The following is a 17,353-nucleotide window of genomic DNA, read 5'->3' as shown; positions in this document are numbered from 1 at the left end:
ACTGAACTGACCCTTAGTGATACCTGCAAAGTATGAAAACACCAACTGGGATTTTTGTTCTTTGTCCCAGATCAAGTGGGGTAAAATCTTTTCTGTACTAGACCTATGTTAGCTTTTAAGCTTGAGGATTAATCTCTTTTTCCTTTCCTTCCCGCCATAATAGTTTATAATTGCCTCTAATAGATTCTGATTTGTCCTAAATTCTCTAGATAGTTCTTAAAACTTATAAGAATCTCCAGAAAAGTGATGGATCTAGACATCATCTTCCTTATTTCTCCTACTTCCCCTTCCCTGGGAGCAGAGGAATCATTCTTGATACATTCAGGGGAGCTGGATGCCACAGCTGGACTTGATGCCTTCATATTGAGCAGGTCACCTGATTGCACAATCTTAAATCATAATTCAATACCAAATCTCGGCATTATTCATTTTAAAGGAAATCTACCCTTTATATTACCCACTATATATTGCTTTTATATTAAATGTATTCATTTTATAATGTATTATATATGAGTTTATAGCCCTAATCCTTTTGCTACCCAAAATGTGGTCCCTGTACCAGCAGCATTTGCATCACCTGGGAGCTTGTTTGGGTTTTGTTTTGTTTTGTTTTTTGGGTTTTTTTGTTTTTTGTTTTTAAGATTTTATAGGACGCCTGGGTGCCTCAGCAGTTGAGCGTCTGCCTTTGGCTCAGGGTGTGATCCCGGAGTACTGGGATCGAGTCCCACATCAGGCTCCCTGCATGGAGCCTGCTTCTCCCTCTACCAGGGTCTCTGCCTCTGTCTCTGTGTCTCTCATGAATAAATAAATAAAATCTTTAAAAAAAAAATTCAAAAAATAAAAATAAAATAAAAATAATAAAAAGATTTTATTTATTTAAGATAGAGTGAAAACAAGAGAGATCACAGAGGGAGAAGGAGAAGCAGACTCGCTGCTGAGCAGATAGCCCCATGCGGGGCTCAGTTGTAGGACCCTGAGATCATGACCCAAGCCAAAGGCAGACGCTTAACTGACTGAGACACCCAGGCGCCCCATCACCTGGGAGCTTGTAAGAGACAAAGAAATCTCCAGCTCCACCTCAGATCTGCTTAATCAGAATCTGCATTTTAACCAGATCCCCAAATGATCTGTATGCATATTAAAGTTTGAGAAGCACCGGTTATACTGGTTATACAGGTTTATAGCTTTGGTTCTCTATCTTAGCTGTGCATTGAGGAGCTTTAAAAAACAAAACAAAAAAAACCTCCCAATACCCAGAATCTCTGGGAATGGACCCAGGAATCTCTAGTATCTAAAGGCCCCCAGGTAATTCCAGTGTACAGCTAAGGTTGAAGCACTGGGTTGGAGGCAATTTGAATGCATGATTGATGCCTAATTCCTGGCATAGTAAATTAAGAGGCTCTATGTCTTTCAGCTCAGTCAAAGGCCAACTGTGGCTGAACTACTTGCCAGGAAGATTTTGAGGTTTAATGAATATGTGGAGGTAACAGATGCTCAAGATTATGACCGGCGAGCCGACAAACCTTGGACCAAACTGACTCCTGCTGACAAGGTAGGTGGTTGTGTGTGTCTCTCTCTATATTTGAAGAAAGTAAGACACTAAGTAGAAGGGAAAACCATGAAATTTTCACTTTTGATATAATGTTGAATTTCTAATCAAGATACAAAATGCCAAGATGTGTAAAACTCTATACTAGTAACTCTACCACCACCAGGACCACCACAACCAAAAGAAAATTCTTGCTGTATCACAGAGTCCACAAATCTGGAAGGAAATTAAAACACACTTTAACAGTGGTTATGTTTGGTTGGAGGGAGTTTGGGTGGTAGATTTTAATAGTTACTTGTATTTCACCTTTATAACAGGAAAAGCATTTTTATGTGTTGTGGAAACTATAAAAGCTACAATATCTCTTTTTAGCTCTGTGAGTGTTTTAAGTAGAGATACTTGGTTCATTAGGCTATGAGTGGTGTCAGAGAAGGCAACATGTATCAGGCTCAGTGTGTGGACCTGGCTTCTTTCCTCACTCTGGGTTGCCCACTGCAGTTTGCACTGGCTCATGAAGTTAAGCACAATAGAGAACAGATGGCAAATGACACTGCTATACTATGGCAGACAAAAGATGCTGAAACATTTTTGTTTCTACTCCACAGGCTGCTATAAGAAAAGAATTAAATGAATTTAAAAGCTCAGAGATGGAGGTTCATGAAGAGAGCAAACATTTTACACGGTAAGACCCAAAAGACACAAGTACTGCAAGCTATATAGAGCTCCAAGTACTGCAAGCTATATAGAGCTCCATCACAAATACCAGAGTTGTTCAGATGGGAAGGACTCTAATGACATCATTAAAAGAAGGACACACACACACACAAAACAAAAAAAAGGACACAGCATGTTGACTGCAAGACTACATTAAGAGAAAGAAATGAGGACTAAGAGGCAGTAGGAAGTGCCTATATTAAGTGAAATATATAGTATTTAATCCTTGCAGTGAGCCTGCAGGCTTTGTTAATATCTCCATTTTGTTGACGAAAAAACAGATTGGGGGTACCTGGCTGGCTCAGTTGGTAGAGCATGAGACTCTTGATCTGGAGGTTGTGAGTTCAAGCCCCACTGGGTGTAGAGCTTACTTAAAAAAGGAAAAAAGAGGGACACCTGGGTGACTCAGTGGTTGAGCATCTGCCTTTGGCTCAGGTCATGATCCCGGAGTCCCGGGATCAAGTCCCACATCGGGCTTCCCGCAGGGAGCCTGCTTCTCCCTCTGCCAATGTCTCTGCCTCTCTCCCTGTGTCTCTCATGAGTAAATAAATAAAATTTAAAAAAAAAGAAAGAAAGGAAGGAAGAGAAAAGAAACAGGCCCAGAAGGGTTAATCAAGTTGCAGAAGCAGGACTGGAGAAAGAAATAACTAATGAAAGTCCCTGGGAGCTCTCTTCCTGCACCTCACCATCCCAGGGTATGTATGAGATAATTGTTGTTGAGTTAGGCAAGACGTCAGCCTCTTTGATTTCAGTTATTTCTAGCACTGCTGGTCTGTTACAAGTTTTGAATTAGCTGCTTTCGTGAAACAGGCCAAGAAATATTTTGATGTGGAATTACTGTTGTAATTAAGGACTCACCCAATACCTAAAGAATCAGCTGGATACAAATGCAGTCAGTGAAAGTGTGTAGGTAAAGATGCAAAGGGCACCTGGCAGGCTCAGTTGGAAGAGTATGCAACTCTTAATCTCCAGGGTCATGAGTTTAAGCCCCATGTTGTTGGGTGTAGAAATAACTAAAAATAAAGTTAAAAAAAAAAAAAAAGGATGGGGCACCTGGGTTGCTCATCGGTTAAGTGTCTGCCTTCAATTCAGGTCATGATTCCAGGGTTCTGGAATGGAGCCCTGCATAGGGCTCCCTGCTCAGCGGGGAGCCTGCTTCTCCCTCTCCCTCTACCACTCTCCCTGCTTATGTGCACTCTCTCTCTCTCTCTGTCAAATAAATAAAATCTTAAAAAAAAAAAAAAAAAAAAAAAGGCTTGGGACTCCTGGATGGCTCAGCAATTGAATGTCTGCCTTCAGCTCAGGGCGTGATCCCACAGTCCTGGGATCGAGTTGCACATCAGGCTCCTTGCAAGGAGCCTGCTTCTCCCTCTGTGTCTCTGCCCCTCTCTTTCTCTGTGTCTCTCGTGAGTAAATAAAATAAAATAAAAAATCTTTAATAAAAAATAACTAAATAAATTAATTTTTTAATAATAAAAAATTTTAAAGGTTAAATGAAGGGAGTTGATACAATGAGAATTAAAGTTTGCTATATTCGATTTGCCAATATATAACACCAAGAAGAAAAAAAAAAAAAGTTTCCTATAAAAAACAAATAAGCAAAGTTGGAACATAAAATATTGTTAAACATTTTTCCATCACAATACAGGCAGATTGTTCTTTTTTAAGATTTATTTATTCAGGGATTCCTGAATGGCTCAGCGGTTTAGTGCCTGCCTTCGGCCCAGGGCGTGGTCCTAGAGTCCCAGGATCGAGTCCCATGTCAGGCTTCCTGCATGGAGCCTGCTTCTCCCTCTGCCTGTGTTCTGCCTCTCTCTCTCTCTCTCTCTCTCTCTCTCATGAATAAATAAATAAACTCTTTTAAAATATATATATATATTTATTTATTATAGAGGGAACATGTGTGAGTGGGAGGAGGGGCAGAGAGAGAGGGACAGAAGAAGCTCAAGCAATCTGAGCACAGAGCCTGACTCGGAGCTCGATCCCTTGACCCTGAAACTATGACCTGAGCTGAAACCAAGAGTTGGATGGATACTCAACCAACTGAGCCACCCAAGTGCCCTGGTTCTTTTAATTACAGAATTTTTTGTGCCAAACTCTGATAGGAATAGAGAAGGCAAATTTTTTGAACAACAGTGACACTATTCAGGACATTGTAATATGAACTCAAATAATAAACCTTGCTTGCTAGCAGGGAACTGTCATCTAATCTGGAAAAAGACCTGTGTACTACTCAGTATAGTACAGTCAATATGATAAACACCTCAGCCGTCCTGAGTCTTAAATCTGCCAGGTTTCGTATTGAAAGTCTACCATTTCCTAACTATGTCAGTGTTAGCCATTCTCATTGTTATTATAATAGTAATAAAGTACTAGAGTGAGCAACATTAAAGGAAAGAGTCCTAGAGAAGGTGCCGCCTAGACTGGATCTTAAAGCATATGAAAGAATTTATTTGGACCAAAAGGAAGGAACCAGCATTACCAAACAGCGTTATAAGCAGAAGGACTGGCATTAACAAGGCTGTCGGAGGTGAGAAGGTGTGCATTGTCTCTGCGTGCATTGTCCTGGAGCAGGACACATACGAGAGCAGTGTTAAGAGGAGACCAGCACAATGAGCTTTGACTGTTACGCTAGGACATTGGAACCACTGGAGTGTGAGTGTTTCAGGTGGAGCTCTGGTCGAATATGTAGGATGAAACTAGCAGCACAGAAACCAGATTTTTTTTTTTTTTTTTCAAGCATAAACTCAACATTGGGCAATCTCTTGATTCCAGGGATAAATTAAAGGAGGTAGTTAGGTGACTCTTAAGATTTCAAACTTGTGATTTTTGAAATGTGTGAAGTCGATGAGGAGTTGAGGTGAACACTTTAGGATATTTATTCAGCACATATTTATTCAATACCTGCTACCTGGTAGATAGCAGTACTTGGTGCTCAGAATATAGCCTGGAACAAGATGTCTCCACCTCAATGAGCTTTTATTCTAAAAGGGGAAGGCAGACAGTAAACTGGAAGAGTTTGACAAACCTGTGACACATTGAGGTGGAGATGCCTAGAAGACAGTTGGATATTCAGGCCAAGAGTCCAGGTATTTAAAAAAAAAAAAAAGCAGAGCCTCAAGGTATAAAGTTTTAAAGATTTATTTTTATTTATTTATGATAGAGAGAGAGAGAGAGGCAGAAACACAGTCAGAGGGAGAGGCAGGCTCCATGCCGGGAGCCCAACACGGGACTCGATCCCGGGACTCCAGGATCGCGCCCTGGGCCAAAGGCAGGCGGGAAACCGCTGAGCCACCCAGGGATCCCCGGTATAAAGTTTTATGAGGGACGCCTGGGTGGCTCAGCGGTTGAGCCTCTGCCTTCAGCTCAGGGCGTGATCCTGGGATCCAGGATCGAGTCCCGCATCAGGCTCCCCGTGGGGAGCCTGCTTCTCCCTCTCCCTATGTCTCTGCCTCTCTCTCTCTCTCTCTCTCTCTCTCTCTCTCTCTTTCTCTGTGTGTCTCTCATGAATAAATCAATCAATCTTAAAAAGAAAGGTATAAAATTATGAGGAAAGATGGTGGTTCTTAAGGGGAAAATTGTTTGTGTCTAAAGGATGGACAGAGGAAAATGAGCCAGGAAAGCATTCTGAGGAAAAGCAATTAAAGAAGAAGGAAAACAGGGTACCTGGCTGGCTGTCAGTAGAGCATCTGATCTTGAGGTCTGTGAGTTCAAGCCCCACAGTGGGTGTGGAGGTTACTTTAAAGAAAAGAAGAAGGGATCCCTGGGTGGCGCAACGGTTTGGCGCCTGCCTTTGGCCCAGGGCGCGATCCTGGAGACCCGGGATCGAATCCCACATCAGGCTTCCGGTGCATGGAGCCTGCTTCTCCCTCTGCCTGTGTCTCTGCCTCTCTCTCTCTCTCTCTCTCTCTCTCTCTGTGTGTGTGACTATCATAAATAAATAAAATTTAAAAAAAAAAAAATAAAAAAAATAAAGAAAAGAAGAAGAAGAAAAGTCAGGTAGGGGCAGCCCTGGTGGCGCAGCGGTTTAGCACCGCCTGCAGCCCAGGGTGTGATCCTGGAGACCCTGGATCGAGTCCCGCGTCAGGCTCTCTGCATGGAGCCTGCTTCTCCCTCTGCCTGTGTCTCTGCCTCTCTCTGTGTCTCTATGAATAAATAAATAAAATCTTAAAAAAAAAAAAAAGTCAGGTAGAATTAGAGTAGCAGAGAGACAATTTTGAATATTGAGAGTGTAACATTTCATTACTATTAACATAATAGCAAAGCATCGGTATCTGGTAACTGGAGTTTTTTGCTCATCTTGTTTTAGCTACCATCGTCCATGATGCTGAAGTCTGAGAGAGGAACTACACAACCCCCAAAACAGGGCTGCTTGGCTGCTTCAGTCTCAGAGTGATGTGGAAGGAATATCTGCACTTTCCAGCACAGCCAGGATTGAGTCGTCTGGGATGTAGTTCTGGGGCGAACAGCACTTATATGAATGTAGCATTTCACTGGAATGGGTGGTCATGTGCTACTCTGGGCAAAATTGAACACTTTGTCAGTGCTTTTGAACTTTCAATATTGCAGCATACTTGAGGGGTCCTCCTCACCAGCCACCCACGCTCTGGGCCACCCACACCCTTGCCCCAAGATGACTGCCTGTGCTAGGGCACAGTTTGCACCATTAGCCTTATCTGCTCTGTCCTGGTTGTAAGATCTCCTTGTGGAAGACCAAATCCCTGATCATTGGATCAGACCAATGTCCGATCCACCTGGTGGTTGGAAGAACCTTCTGGAGGCCCTCAGCCTTCTGGCAAAGGGTACCCCACCTCCAGGGCACCCCTCCATACTGCACTGGCATGTCAGTTGAAAGCACTGCACTATACCTCTCAACACAGCAATATAGTCCTCTTCAGGCAGTCCAGTCTGAAAGAAGCTTAGGATCTGACATGCTCTTCCATTTTGGCACAAGTCATCCTGATTTTTATTTTTAAAATTAAAAAAAAAAAATCTTGAAGAGGTGCTGGAAACATAAGTTTTGAGCTGCAACTAGATTCCAAGTCAGGAAAATGAGAAAACATATGTTTTCTATATACAAAACCAAAACCAAAAAAGGCCTTTATCATTAATGCCAACTTGGCAGAAAACTAACTCATGGCTTAAATTTTATAAGCTGTTGTACTTTTGTCATATCAAATGATATTGGAACTCATCTGACCAATAGATGTATTCTCCTCCACAACTCTGTGGAAGCAGCCATCTGCTTTGGGGCCCCACACTTCAGCCAGAATCACTACAAGGTCTAGGGCCACGGGGTCCAGGTGCTGGACCAGAAGTCTCTGGAGGAGGAAGTAGGAGGGGCACAATCATGACTAGCTCCTCCTCCCTTCTCCATGCTGTTGGCCCTCTCCCCCACTCTCCCCCCCCCCCCCCAGCCTCCACCTGCTGATCCTCTGGCAACTTCTGCCTCACGTTATCTCTCCTCTGCCAAGCAGTAGCCGGTGTCATTGGTGCCCAGGCCTTGACTCAGCCCCCGCCCCTTTTTGTATTTGTAATATATATTAATATGATTTCCTAAAGCAGAAAATTAATTTGTTTTCTTTGAGTTTTTATTTTGAAAACCATACAGCCTTACCATTTCCTTCTAATATCTGTTCATACTAAGTGGAAGAAAAAAAAATATTTCCTATTTAACTGATAAATGTAGCTTTTTTCCCCCCTTACTTTAATGTTCAGAAAGTTGTGGCTGTATCCTAGATCCTTCTGCGATCCCTGTTCTGTTGGAACTGTTCAGTAGATGTTCTTTTATGGCCATATACTATTTGCTGAAAAATCAGAATATCAGGTCAAAACAGAAGAGCTGAGGTGACCTTAAAAGATAGTGTCTTCTCTCTGTAAGGGAAATAACAAAGTATTTGGATTTCTCAATTACCATTAGATGCTCTGCAGCTATGGAACTACAGTGGGTCCATAGCTCCTTGAAGCTCCTGACATTTGGCGTGACTACAGTAAGATAAGTAACGATTCTGCACAGTGGTTAGAGGCCTGTACATAAGGTGGCCACACACATGACTTCCTCTCTCCGTTGGTTTGGAGGCTGTCTGGCTTATGCCAGCATTCTCTGTGGCTTGAGGTAGCATTTTCAAACCCTTCTTCCACTGCCTGACTTTCCCTTAATGTGCCAAGTTTGAAACAGGATTTGATTTCCTGAGCCACTTGTCTGCTCTGTGTGCCGCCAGGGACTCTACTTTGTCTTTCATCTCATCATGTTCTTTTGAAACAAGATACTTTGGGGGTCAAGTCTTTTCAGGTGTTTTTATATATATATATATATATATATATATATATGTAATGGATCTGTGTTCCCTTTTTGTATAAGTAACAATTCACAATCAAAATGTAAAAAAGAAATAAAAGTGTGATGTATTGTACTTCAAGATGCTTCCCTGATGTACAGAATCTCCTTGTAAAGTAAATAATTGCGTTGTATATCAGTCTTCCTATCAATATTAATTATAAAGTATTTTAGAATTTAAAAAAAGTCAAACTATACTATTCTGGTGTGAAGTGCTTATTTTTTTAATGTTCTATCTTATTCCAAAAGATTTAAGATAGCTTATAAACAATACCTAAAATACTGCTGGACACCCTAAATGAGAAGTAGATGATGGGGAAAAAAATAATACCAAGAATACTAAATGTACCCAGAGATAAGGTCGGTCACGTTTGTGTCTGCACACGTATGGAAAAAGAATATGCAGCAGAAGAAAGCCAACTGTGACAACCCCCACCCCGCCCCATGGTATTTACCAAGTATGGCACAGATCCTTTATCCTCTCCCACCCCTAGTCTGAGAAAATACACTCCTATTGCCAGTGAAGAACCTGGGAGGTGAAAGTCCCTTCCCAAAGGTCAAGGCAAAATATGTAGTCACTCTTTGTATATATTTAAGGATAAGTAGTTGCATCCCAATCAGTTGTCCCTGCAAGGATTTAACTGTGTATGAACCATATATAAGTAGACTACAGCACAGTAGGGCAGTCCTACTGTATTCCTCTGGCAAGCAGCCCAGTTTCTATCCAGGTGGCCTCGCCAAATGACTCACTTTCCTCCTGTCACTTGAGAGAATGGCTCTGATTAGTACACCACCCTTTACCAAGAGTTAAAAGAAACCATGAGTCGAAACTGCTCAGAAGTGGTTCCACTTGCTCCATGGTTTTCCTTCCAGCCCTCTAAAGACCAAACCCCACAGGGCCAAAGCTCCAAAGAGGTCTCAAATCGCCATTGCTTTTTTGAGGTTAAGCATTGTCTACAGAAGGGTATTTTGAAGGTGCACATTGCTCAGTGTTTGCTGAAATGATCAAAGAATTTACAGTCCTTACAGACTTAGATTAGTGTTCCCAAGAGAGGGAGGACTATAACTGGAGACCAAGAAAGGGCAAGTACAGGAGATACTGAATGGGAGGGGATGCGATAGGAAGTATACCTATGAAGGATGAGAATGCACAACAAAGAAAAGCCAAGCCCTGAAACGAAAACACGGCCTACGCCACTGCTTCAAGGCTCTATTCAATTCTAGCTCTAGGAGGCATGAAGGGTAAAACAGGAACCACCAGCAACCTGGGCCACTTGCTCCACTTATCACTTGTGTAGATGGCATTAATTTTTTCCCCAACAAAGTATAGAGGTCATCTGGCAGAGACAAACATCCTTATTTTTCCTCCATTTGGTACTGAAGAGACACACCATTTGTTCATTCATTCATTCATTCATTCAATGTTTATCACCTGCCTTCCTATCCATCAGCCTCAGAAAAAATCTTCCCTTAACCTTCTAAACCTATTGCCCTACCTCCAGCTTTTTTTTTTTTTAATATTTTATTTATTCAGGAGAAACACAGAGATAGGCAGAGGGAGAAGCAGGCTTCCTGCAGGGAGCCTGATGGGGGGACTTGATCCCGGGACTCCAGGATCATGCCCTGAACCAAAGGTGAGCCACTGAGGCATCCCACAATCTCAAGCTTTTTCTACACTCCCTTTATGTAACCTCTTCTGATGTTCACTTAAATTCCTGTACAGTCCAAGCGGTTGAGCTAAATGAGTGACAGGTGGAGAAAAAAGTGATATAAACTGGACAGGCTTCTTGACATTGGCTTATGACCTCTGGTCTGTACACACTGCTTTCCATTTCTAAGGTTATAGTCACTCACCTCATCAAAATCTAAACTAAATCTGAACTAAAGTGGTTTAGTCTAAGGTCACCAGTGACTTCTCAGTTAACTGCCACCTCCTAAACCTGTTTTCAGCTCGTAATGTATTTGATTCCTCTATAGCATCTGACGCTTGGGCCAAAACTAGTCCTCAAAACTTCTTCCTTGGCTTCCCAGACCCCACTGTCTCCCAGTTCTCTGGTCATGCTTTCTCTGCCCTGCTGGCTTCTTCTCTGACCACCATTTAAATGGGTTTTCATGTCCTTTTGTGACTCTTCCTGCTCTCCCAAGGTGACATCAGCCACCACTCCTATTCTGACAACTTCTACATCTTTATCTGCAACTTAGATTTCTTGCTGGAATCTAACCCAATATCCAGTTGCCCTTTGGACATCTACGCACCCAAATGTTCCCCAGGGAATTCCTCTGCACCTCCAATGTGGACCTTACTGTCTACCTTCACAGCCTACCTTCTTAATCACCAGAGTTAGAGGACCACCATGATGCTCACTGTCATAAGCCTGAAACTTTGGTATTATCTGCAAGTTCCTCTTTTTTCAGGTCCAGTGGGACAATAAATTCCATGCATTCTTACCTCAGAAATGTCTCAATTCCTAGATCTCCTCTTGCCTTGTTTACCATCAAAGTTCAAAGCCAACATTTTTAATGGAACTTTATAACCTCTGATCTCTCCAATCTATCCTCCAATATTGCCACTAGAATTACCTTTCTAAAATGCAAAGCTGATCATACCAATCCTTTACTTCAAAACTTATTGGTCCCTAGTTACCTGCAAGAGAAAACTTAAACTCTTTGGCCTGGACTACAACATATTTTATAATTTAGCATTTACCTACTTTCTCATCTCATGAAGAAAAGTTCAGGCACTTCTTCCTTCCATGTTCCTCATCAAGCTGACTTCTTACCCTTCCCAGGAGACCATAGTCCTGCTAGCTCCTCAGCCTGCAATGCTGTCATTGTCCATACCCCACTCCTTTACCCCTTCAAGTTTGAGGTCAAATTTTAACTCCCAGAAAAATGCCTTCAGCCTTGAACAGATTGTTCAGTTGCCCTGTCCTTTGTGTTCTCAGCATACAGCACTCATCAAGTGGTAACGTAATTTGCTGGCTTGTCTATTTCTCCCACTGTGAGCTCTCCCAGACAGCAAAGTGTTTCATGTCACAAGTCAGCACCTGGCTTGCTCAGTTGGTAGAACCTGTGAGTCTTGATCTTGGGGTTGTAAGTTCAAGCCCCACTTGGATGTAGAGATCACTTAAAAATAAAATCTTTTTTAAAAAAGTTTTATGTCAGAGACCCCAGTGTCTAGCACAATACTTAGCATATAAATCATATAAATCACTAAGTAAATGTTGAATGAATGATTGAATAGGAGCTGAATATTGGTAATATGGCCAGAGAAATAGCAGAATTATTTATCTTCTTTAAACTCCTGGTTCTCAAAAGAAAAAAAAAACAAAAAAAAAAAAAACAAAAAAAAACTCCTGGTTCTCTGGGGTACCTGGGTGGCTCAGTGGTCAAGCATCTGCCTTTGGCTCAGGTTGTGATCCCGGGGTCCTGGGATCAAGTCCCACATCAGGCTCTCTGCAGGAAGCATACTTCTTCCTCTGCCTATTTCTCTGCCTCTCTCTGTGTGTCTCTCATGAATAAATAAAATCTTTAAAAAACAAAATAAAACCAAAAAGCCTCCTGGTTCTCAAATATTTTGGTTTTGTAACTCCTTTACAATTTTAAAAATTATTCAGAACCCCAAAGAACTTTTTTTTTAAGATTTTATTTATTCAAGAGAGAGAGAGAGAGGCAGAGACACAGGCAGAGGGAGAAGCAGGCTCCATGCAGGGAGCTCGATGTGGGACTCCATCCCCGGTCTCCAGGATCAGGTCCTGGGCCGAAGGCGGCGCTAAACCGCTGAGCCACCTGGGCTGCCCCCGCAAAGAACTTTTATATCTATTTATGATATCTATTGCTGTACTAAAATTAAAACTGGAGGAAAATTTAAATCTTTTTATAATTTATATCATTAATTATAATCTTATAAAGAAATAATACATTTCAAAATAACCCCAATACATGTTAACAATGTGTTTTTGTGAAAAATAACTATTTTCCAAAATAATTAAGGAGAAGAATGGCATTGTTCTACATTTTTTTCAAATCCCTTTAATGTCTGATTTAATAGATGACAGTCCATTTCTCAATTTGCTCCTGTATTGGATCTGTTGCTATCTGTTGTTTTGATTTAAGTAAATAAGAAAATCCAATCCCACACCGTTCATAAAGATGACAGCCATTTTTTCAAGTTGAAGAGTATTTCATGAAAAAATGTGGCTATTCCAGCTCACAACTCAAAATGATTATACAAGTGCTTTTCCTGGAGACAAATGCTGTCTTTTGCATCTGCAAAAGTACTTTATATGTACTTCTCACTTTGTCACACAAAATTCTAGGAAGATGGATACTCAAAAGTTGAGAATGAAATTAATGACTTTTTTTTTTTTTTGAAATTAATGACTTTTATTTCTCCACCAAGGGCATTCTTAGGGCAAGCTGACTCTAATTTTAATTTGCTATGGATATTCTTTTTTACCATGGTAAAAAACACATAACATAAAATGTGCTTTTGTCAGAGGGAGGCGGCACCTAACTGGCTCAGTTGGAGGAGCATGGACCCTTGATCTCAGGGTGAGTTCAAGGCCCACATTGGGCGTAGCGATTACTTAAAAAATATATATATTCTCTCTCTCTATATATATACTATATTTAATATATAGTATATATAGTATATACTTTAAAAATATAAAAAAATAAAAAATATATATATTTTTAAAGTATATATATATATATATACTTAAAAAAACATAAAATGGACCCTTTTTTAGCCATGTTTAAGTGTACAGCTCAGTAGTCACTATATGCACACTGCAGTATAACAGATTTCTAGTACTTTTTCATCTTGCTAAACTGAAACTCTCTACCTATTGAATAACACCTCCCCCTTTCCACATACCCTCCCCCTAGTCCCTGGCAACCACTTTTCTTTTCACTTCTAAAAAGTTTGAGAAAATGATTTTTTTTAACTGTAAATTTATGATGATAAAGAATAATGATAGCAATACAGTTTGGTGACAGAGCCTCAAACCACCCACCACTTTATAGCATCAGTGCAGAGATTCAACACAGTGAAAAGGCAAAGGAAAGTCTAAGTATTTTGAAATAATTTTGACCTCATGGATCCCCAAGAGTCTCAGAGACCCTAAGATCTGACAACTTTGCTTTAAGAACCATTGCTCCAGGTGTGTTTCACGTTTTAAATTTTTTTTTTTTTTTAAATTTATGATAGGCACACAGTGAGAGAGAGAGAGGCAGAGACACAGGCAGAGGGAGAAGCAGGCTCCATGCACAGGGAGCCTGACATGGGATTCGATCCCGAGTCTCCGGGATCGCGCCCTGGGCCAAAGGCAGGCGCCAAACCGCTGCGCCACCCAGGGATCCCTGTTTCACGTTTTAAAATCTAGGTAATGGGGGATCCCTGGGTGGCTCAGCGGTTTAGCGCCTGCCTTCCGCCCAGGACGTGATCCTGGAGTCCCCAGATGGGAGTCCTGCATTGAGTCCCTCATCGGGCTCCCTGCATGGAGCCTGCTTCTCCCTCTGCCTGTGTCTCTGCCCCTCTCTCTCTCTCTGTGTCTCTCATGAATAAATAAAATTTTTTAGAAAATAAATAAAAATAAAATAAAATCTAGGTAATGGGACACCTGGGTGGCTCAGTGGTTGAGTGGCTGCCCTCAGGGTCAGGGCTTGGTCCCGGGGTCCTAGGATGAGTCCCACATCAGGCTCCCTACATGGACCCTGCTTCTCCATCTGCCCCTGTTTCTCATGAGTAAATAAATAAAATCTTAAAAATAAATTAAAAAGGGCAGCCCGAGGCTCAGCGGTTTAGCGCGGCCTTCAGCCCAGGGCCTGATCCTGGGACCGGGGATCGAGTCCCACATCGGGCTCCCTGCATGGAGCCTGCTTCTCCCTCTGCCTGTGTCTCTGCCTCTGTGTGTGTGTGTGTGTGTCTCATGAATAAATAAATAAAATCTTAAAAATAAAATAAAATTAAATAAATTAATTAATTAATTAATTTAAAAAAATCTAGGTAATGATACCACTGTCTTAGAATTGCTGTGCTAGTAAATAACCTATGTAAAGAATCCGGCACAAAATCTAATGTGAGAAACACTATAAGTGTTTCCACTCATCATAGCCCAGCTATGATGGCTCTGTGTTATTTTTACATTAACTCTATCCGCTTAACACCATATTCAAAATCCTATCACATTTGCAAAATTTCACATGTAATATGTATCTCCAGGATTCTTTACATGCCTACTTTATATTACACGACTGTGTATTAAAATATACTTGATGTAAAATTTACCTTTTTAACCTTTTTAGGCGTACAGTTCGGAAGCATCGAATTACATCCATTATCGTGTACAGGAGGCTTTTAATTTTAGCCAATTTATGTGGAAGCCTTTCTGTCCTATTGACCTATCATTTATCAAAAGTTCATTTCACACGTGACAGGGCAGATTCAATCACTGTTGAGATCCTACATTTCTCTAGATGGCTTTTTCCTCTCTCTCTTTTTTTAAAAATGATTTCGTTTATTTATTCATGAGACACACAGAGAGAAGCAGGCTCCATGCGGGAAGCCCGATGCGGGACTCGATCCCACGATCCCAGGACCACGGCCTGGGCCGAGGGCAGGCGCTCTACCGCTGAGCCACCCAGGCGTCCCTAGGCGGCTCTTTTCATTTTGCATAGAATTACTCCAAAGCGTTGGGGGACGGAGGCTAGCGGGTTTATCTCAATCCACATCCTCCAGACTGGGCGAGCGGATTGCTGAGGAGCACCCTTGCTGTTCAGCACCAGGCTACATACTCCAAAACCCCGTTTCCGTAATTCACATTCTCCAGCAGGTTCCCACGCGCGGGGCTCTATTGCCGCGAGAAGCCTCTGAGCCGGGTAGGGGTGGGGCTTAAATTCCCAGCATCCTTTGCGAATTTCCGATTCCCTAACTGCGCAGGGCGCTGCGCAGGCGCAATAGAGATACCTTGACTTCCGCCCGCTTCAGAAGGTATAAATAAGGATGCCTTGGGGGTTGTACGGTCTTTTAGAGAAAGGTTGCGGCGCCGCATGGTCTCTAGTAGGTAAGAGTTTTACCCCTTCGGTTGGTTACTTCTAGCTTTAGTACCCCGGGGCCTGCCAGCAAGCTGTTCCTGTGGGCATCGTGCTCTCTGGAGCCCCTTCCGCGGGCGTCCATGCTGACTACGCTTGCTCGCGCAGCGGGGCTGGGCCGGATGTGGGCTGCGGAGGCCTCGCGAGCCGCGGGCCTTGGCGCATAGTCCAGGCGCTCGCGCTGAGACCTACGGGGCTGCCGCTTCACGCACCAGGATGCCAGATGCTCTGCCCACCACGCCCCTGTTGTTTGACCTGGTCTCCTAGGAAGCGGTGGGATTGCATGCCGATCATTCTATTCCCGACGGCCCATCGGAGATTAAGAATCGATTTCGAAAGCGAGCGTTCTTAATTATGCCGCTTGTCTTATGACGTAGGGTGATCTCAGGACTCACTCCTGATGGCCGGGTTGTAGATAGGACCCGTAATGCTGTGTCAGCGCTCTGGATGTGCCATTTTTTTTCTTTTTAAACATTTTATTCATGAAAGAGAGGCAGAGGGAGAAACCGGCTCCATGCAGGGAGCCCGATGCGGGACTCGATCCCGGGTCTCCAGGATCACGCCCTGGGCCGAAGGCAGGCGCTAAGCCGCTGAGCCACCCAGGGACCCGCCGGATGTGCCATTTCTTAAACAGTAGTGCTAATCGCCTATTTGGATTTTTAGCTCTGTTTTGGGCACCTGGCTGAAAGTGCATTTAGAATTTAGACTACGGACCTGAGACTCCTAGTCGGTATTGAACTCGAACTTCGTTGACACTTGGGAATTTAGTATCTACCCCAGAATGGATATCCTGGGGAAGTCACCCTCTACTGGTTGAAATTTATTTCTAGCTCTTTAGTTAGCAAGTGAAATTACGGTGACCAACGTGGATACTCCCGGGAGGTCACTCTCCCCGGGCTCTGTCCAGGTGGCGTGCGGGAGCTCAGGGCTCTGCCCCGTGACGTACAGTCCCCTTCCACAACGTTGGAGATGAAGCCGGGCCTTGAGTCTGCGCCTGCATATTCCTACAGCTTCTCAGAGTCCTGTGGACCATGACTGAGGAGACAAACCATGCAGGAAACAGCTCTCTAGAGCATCTCCTATCTGGATATAGGTTGATTGGAAAGAAATCTGCTTTTAACACCTGCTGTACAACTGGATTAAGCTCTTACCTTACTTTGTTTTTGCAGCAATGGCTAAGGATTCCAAATAATTTGATCTGAGGTAAGTAAATCCAAAAATTGGGGGTAAGAATTGGTTTTGGCTTGTCGGTGTTTTCCTGTTGACATTTAATCATTCCAGCCCAGTTCTTTTCATGAATGTGCTCCTTGCATTTAATATATCCAGATAAAAACTTCACTGTATTGTTGGCATATTGACAGTTTTGTAGATGTATGCTCATGTCTGGGAAGATAGCTTTTTATTGAGTAAAGGTTAATATTTTCGCAACTTTAATTGTCATGTGATACGGCAGAAATTTCTTTTCTGCTGATTTTGGATGAATTAACCAAAACCAAGATTAGCAAGACTTCGTGTATACAAATATATAAATAAAGCATGCATACTCCGTCAAAGTCTGTGCATGGGAGCCAAGGATTTAGTCTCCAATACAAGCCCTGTTTGTGATACAGAAATGAAAGTGAGCATATGTACCCGCATGTTCCTAGGAAAGTAGAGAA

The 17,353-nt window shown here is 42.5% G+C and overlaps 1 protein-coding gene and 1 non-coding gene across 5 annotated transcripts in view; both read left to right on the top strand.

Annotated features, from left to right (window-relative positions):
• Positions 1–8,797, top strand: part of PHACTR4 (phosphatase and actin regulator 4) — a 105,184-nt gene extending 96,387 nt beyond the window's left edge. For 2 of the 4 annotated variants that reach the window (XM_026014366.2, XM_026014363.2), the window contains 3 exons: positions 1,415–1,552; positions 2,155–2,231; positions 6,573–8,797. In XM_026014366.2, coding sequence (XP_025870151.2) covers positions 1,415–1,552; positions 2,155–2,231; positions 6,573–6,588 — 231 coding nt within the window. In that variant the 3' untranslated portion in view covers positions 6,589–8,797. The remainder of the gene's footprint in view (positions 1–1,414; positions 1,553–2,154; positions 2,232–6,572) is intronic. The other 2 variants (XM_026014365.2, XM_026014364.2) reach the window with 1 other exon arrangement.
• A 7,758-nt stretch (positions 8,798–16,555) lies between these two features.
• Positions 16,556–16,760, top strand: LOC112931835 (small nucleolar RNA SNORA73 family). The gene has a single exon (XR_003237377.2). It is a non-coding gene; the product is annotated as a small nucleolar RNA SNORA73 family (small nucleolar RNA).
• The last annotated feature ends 593 nt before the right edge of the window (positions 16,761–17,353 follow it).

The sequence above is a fragment of the Vulpes vulpes genome, chromosome 2 (assembly GCF_048418805.1).
Source record: "Vulpes vulpes isolate BD-2025 chromosome 2, VulVul3, whole genome shotgun sequence".
Taxonomy (NCBI): domain Eukaryota; kingdom Metazoa; phylum Chordata; class Mammalia; order Carnivora; family Canidae; genus Vulpes; species Vulpes vulpes.
This window is presented reverse-complemented; position numbering and strand designations above follow the sequence as displayed.